The sequence below is a fragment of the Tachysurus fulvidraco genome, chromosome 14, assembly GCF_022655615.1.
Source record: "Tachysurus fulvidraco isolate hzauxx_2018 chromosome 14, HZAU_PFXX_2.0, whole genome shotgun sequence".
Classification (NCBI taxonomy): domain Eukaryota; kingdom Metazoa; phylum Chordata; class Actinopteri; order Siluriformes; family Bagridae; genus Tachysurus; species Tachysurus fulvidraco.
The window spans coordinates 27,039,679-27,044,678 of NC_062531.1; the positions used below are offsets into that span (position 1 = coordinate 27,039,679).

General features: G+C 44.5%; 1 protein-coding gene across 2 annotated transcripts in view; it reads right to left on the minus strand.

Annotated features, from left to right (window-relative positions):
- The window catches only part of LOC113650387 (lipase, endothelial), a 7,904-nt gene extending 3,285 nt beyond the window's left edge, over positions 1-4,619 (minus strand). Inside the window, exons 1-6 of one of the 2 annotated variants that reach the window (XM_047823149.1) lie at positions 4,431-4,619; positions 3,817-3,989; positions 2,225-2,404; positions 992-1,103; positions 141-365; positions 1-17 (exon numbers count right to left, since the gene is read on the minus strand). The exon at positions 1-17 is cut by the window's left edge and continues 226 nt beyond it. In XM_047823149.1, the coding sequence (XP_047679105.1) occupies positions 1-17; positions 141-365; positions 992-1,103; positions 2,225-2,404; positions 3,817-3,989; positions 4,431-4,524 (801 nt within the window). In that variant the 5' untranslated portion in view covers positions 4,525-4,619. The remainder of the gene's footprint in view (positions 18-140; positions 366-991; positions 1,104-2,224; positions 2,405-3,816; positions 3,990-4,430) is intronic. The other variant, XM_047823147.1, reaches the window with a different exon arrangement.
- Between the last annotated feature and the right edge of the window lie 381 nt (positions 4,620-5,000).

The window sequence follows — 5,000 nt, forward strand, 5'->3', positions numbered from 1 at the left end:
CATCACCTCCATAAAGTCTACACACACACACACACACACACACACACACACACACACACACACACACAGCATGAATTCTAATAAACCACACAAGCCAAAGTCACATAATTGTATAATAATGCTGAGTGGACATGTCTCACCCCCTGCAGCAGCAGAGGACAGGACGTCCCCCAGGGCACATCCGGGCTGCACATCTCCCCCATTAGGGTAGATGTCAATGTGTCCGATTGGCTGCTGGATGCCGATGCTCACACCCAGAGCTTCACGTGTGTATGTGTGCAGAACATCCACAAAGTCTGCATCATCTGGAGACAGGCGTTTGTTTGGCTCCGCCCCCTCAAACATGGGACCGGCCGGGTCCAACCCTGTTAAATACATCTTCTCTGATTACCTTCATTAGCATTAGAATAGAGTTTAAAGTCATTCACATTCCATGTAAACACCAGTCACACACTGCAGCTCTGTGTGTATGTGCGTGCGTGCGTGTGTGTGTGCGTGTGTGTGTATGTGCGTGCGTGCGTGTATGTGCGTGTGTGTGTGTGTGCATGTGCGTGCGTGCGTGCGTGTATGTGCGTGTGTGTGTGTGCGTGCGTGTATGTATGTGCGTGCGTGCGTGTATGTGCGTGTGTGTGTGTGCGTGCGTGTATGTGCGTGCGTGTATGTGCGTGCGTGCGTGCGTGTATGTGCGTGTGTGTGTGTGTGCGTGCGTGCGTGCGTGCATGTGCGTGCGTGCGTGCGTGTGCGTGTGTGTGTGTGTGTGCGTGCGTGCGTGTGCGTGCGTGCGTGTATGTGCGTGTATGTGCGTGTGCATGTGCGTGCGTGCGTGCGTGTATGTGCGTGTGTGTGTGTGCGTGCGTGTATGTGCGTGCGTGTATGTGCGTGCGTGCGTGCGTGCGTGTATGTGCGTGTGTGTGTGTGTGCGTGCGTGCGTGCATGTGCGTGCGTGCGTGTGTGTGTGCGTGCGTGCGTGCGTGTGTGTGTGTGTACAGACCTGTTATACGGCCGACTTTCCCATTAACGAATGTTCCAGCATATCCTGCTACATGAGCTCCCAGACTGTAACCAATAAGATGCACATTCTCCAGAGGCAGCTGCTGTTCATCCTGTGCAGATGGATACACACACACACACACACACACACACACACACACACACACACACACACACACACACACACACAACATTACATAATGTTTAATCTTTGTATGAATTTACTTTTACAACATTTGGCAGATGTCCTTATGAAGAGCAACTTTTTTCTGCAGTTGAGATGTAAGGGGCCCAGCAGTGGACTTGGGATTTGAACTAACAATCTTCCATTTAATAAGACAACATCCTCATCACTGGGGTACAGCATCCCTTTATATACACAAGTGTATTATTGTGTTACAGCAACTATTTGTTAATTAATACAGTGTATATATTTACATCACCACTTATTAACTACACTTAACTACACTACACTACAATGCACTACACACTACACTACACTACACACTACACACAACTCTACAGTACACACTACACACAACTCTACACTACACACTACACACAACTCTACACTACACTACACACTACACTACACACCTCTACACTACACACCAATACACACTACACACTACACAACTCTACACTACACTACACACTACACTACACACTACACAACTCTACACTACACACTATAAAACACCTACACTCACACGAACACTACTACACTACGACCTACACTACAATAACACTACTACTCACATCGATCACTACACACGAACACGACACTACACACTACACTACACACTACCACTAACACACTACAGCTACAGCTAACTACCACTACGATACAACACAATCACACCTCTACACTACACACTACACTACACTACACACTACACAACTCTACACTACACTACACAACTCTACACTACACACTACACTACACACTACACAACTCTACACTACACACTACACTACACACTACACAACACAACTCTACACTACACTACACAACTCTACACTACACAACACACCACATTGTGTCTGATAATCTCTCAGCCAACACTGGGATGCAGCGATGAACCAGAGACACAATGTGTCTGTCTCTCTGTGTGTGTGTGTGTGTGTGTGTGTGTGTGTGTGTGTGTGTGTGTGTGAGAGAGAGAGAGAGAGAGAGAGAGAGAGTGTGTGTGTGTGTGTGTGTGTGAGTGTGTGAGTGTGAGAGTGTGTGTACCTTTAGCCAATCAAGCAATGTGGCAATGCTGTGTCCGACACGGAGTGTGTGATTGACAGCGTCAGGATAAAGTTGATGTGCCAAACCAAGCCAGTCCACCACAATGACATTGGCCTCAGCCTCACGCTGCACTACTGCTGAGACCAGCTTGTACATCCAACTCTCAAAGACACCCCCTATCTGTAACACACACACACACACACACACGCACACACGCACGCACGCACGCACACGCACGCACACGCACGCACACGCACGCACACGCACGCACACGCACGCACGCACACGCACGCACACGCACGCACACGCACGCACACGCACGCACACGCACGCACACGCACGCACACACACACACACACACACACACACACACACACACACACACACACACACACACACACACACACAGAGAGAGAAAGAGAGAATCCATGTGTGACCGACAGATTTAGGATTAAACACAACAGACATTTATATATTGGAAAAAATTTGAGAACAATTTACAAAGACTGATTTTTTTCTGAAATATTGTTAATATTTAGTGTTTATAGTTTTTATACACACTACACATTAGTGTAATAATAATAATAATAATAATATTTAGTGTTTATAGTTTTTATACACACTACACATTAGTGTAATAATAATAATAATAATAATAATAATAATAATAATAATAATAATAATAATAATAATAATAATATTTAGTTTTTATAGTTTTTATACACACTACACATTAGTGTAATAATAATAATAATAATAAGAATAATAATATTTAGTGTTTATAGTGATGTGAAATATCAATATAACAATTTAAATATCTTCATTGCTCAGAATTTGAAGGAATGTTAGCTGTGAAATATTCCAAAGTTCCAAAGTGACACAAACCTTTGAAAAAACTGGAAAACTGATTAAAAAGAGAAAGTCAGTGGGGCACAGAAGGAGATCGCAGATAAGTTACTGATATCACAAGATCATTAGGACGTGTAAAGGACATTGCTTTGTATAACTTCAGCGCTCAGTGGACATCATTAGTTTCTCCCACTGCTCTGGTGTGATCCTCATCCTCTTCTTCCTCAGGTCAGGATCTGTAAGTGAGTTTATTAGCTATAAAGTTTTTGCCAAGGATTTTCCAGAGGTTTTTATTTGGGTTTGGATCCAGGACATCCTTATCTTCATGGAACAGCTTCACCCTCTGCAGTGTGACAGAGGACGTTGTCTGGCAGGACGATTGCAGGTTGATTGGGAGACGCTCACAGAGAAGGAACTGTATGTTGCTGAAGAAGGTTCTGATAAACATTCACATGGACCTGCAGCTGAATAAGAGACCAGACTCCTGCTGCAGCCCCAAAGCGTGACTCAGCAGGTCACATGGACAGAGAACGGGTCGATATCAGTAAACAGTTTGTGGGAGAAACTGGTGATGTTACACTGGTGACCACAAATGTGCCGAAGTCATTCAAAGCGAGGGCCTAATAACAACACACACTTCAGAGTCTGTCTGTGTGTGTGTGTGTGTGTGTGTGTGTGTGTGTGTGTGTGTGTGTGTGTGTGTGTGTGTGTGTGTGTGTGTGTGTGTGTGTGTGTGTGCCAACCGTCCAGCCGTGGATGATAAGGATAGTCTTGGCCGTGGTGTTGAACCCACACTGCTGCAGCACCTCGTTGTGACCCGTTTGGAGGAAACAGCCTTCATCATCCAGATCCTCAGATTTCCGCATGTTGTATTTAACCTGCTGATCGAGCGGCTCTGGGTTCACGTCCACACCTCCTGTAACACACAGGTAAAGCCACACCTGAAATATTTCACTGAGACACAGATGATGATGCAACAGAAATGTGACGGATTCCAAAATAATTTCTCACAATCATTATTTAGTTTCAATTAATTTAATTGTATTTATATTTAAATATTAGATTTGTTTACAGAAACAGATAAAAACTGTTTTACACACACACACACACACACACACACACACACAGACACACACACTCACACTCACACACTATCACTTACTCTCTCTCTCTCACACACACACACTCACTCACTTTCTCTCTCTCTCTCACACACACACACACACACACACACACACACACACACACACACACACACACACACACTGTATGTGTGTGTACATTTAACTTGTAGATGAAATGAATGATGTTTGAATGATGGAGATGTTTATAAATAAAATAAATAATGATGTCTTACCTTTCAGCTCATCCTCAGAACACACACTCAGTGTACAACAAACCAGCATTAAACACACACAAAGTGGAAGAAATGCGTTTAATCTCAATACCATACTGTTGTAGAACTTTAAAACAGGCCGCTCCGGTGAGTGTAAACTGGTGTAAAGTGGTGTAAAGTGTAAAATGTAAACTGAACCCTATCACACACTCTCTGAATGTAAATGAATGAAGCTCACCGTTCACAGCCTTTATATAAGCTCGGGTTAGTCAGCTGACCATCAGCAGAGCCGCGCGACTCCATTCTCATCCTCTCATTGGTCGAGCCCCCTGGCTTTACGTTCGAGGGGCGTGGCTACGAGTTGAATGAATGGAGCAAACGTAGGCGCGCTCTCTCTCTCTCTCTCTCTCTCTCTCTCTCTCTCTCTCTCTCTCTCTCTCTCTCTCTCTCCAGATGGAGCACAGATGGTTAAAATGGAAAGCTCTGGATAATTTACTCTGTGTGTGTGTGTGTGTGTGTGTGTGTGTGTGTGTGTGTGTGTGTGTGTGTGTGTGTGTGTGTGTGTGTGTGTGTGTATAAACGTATACATGG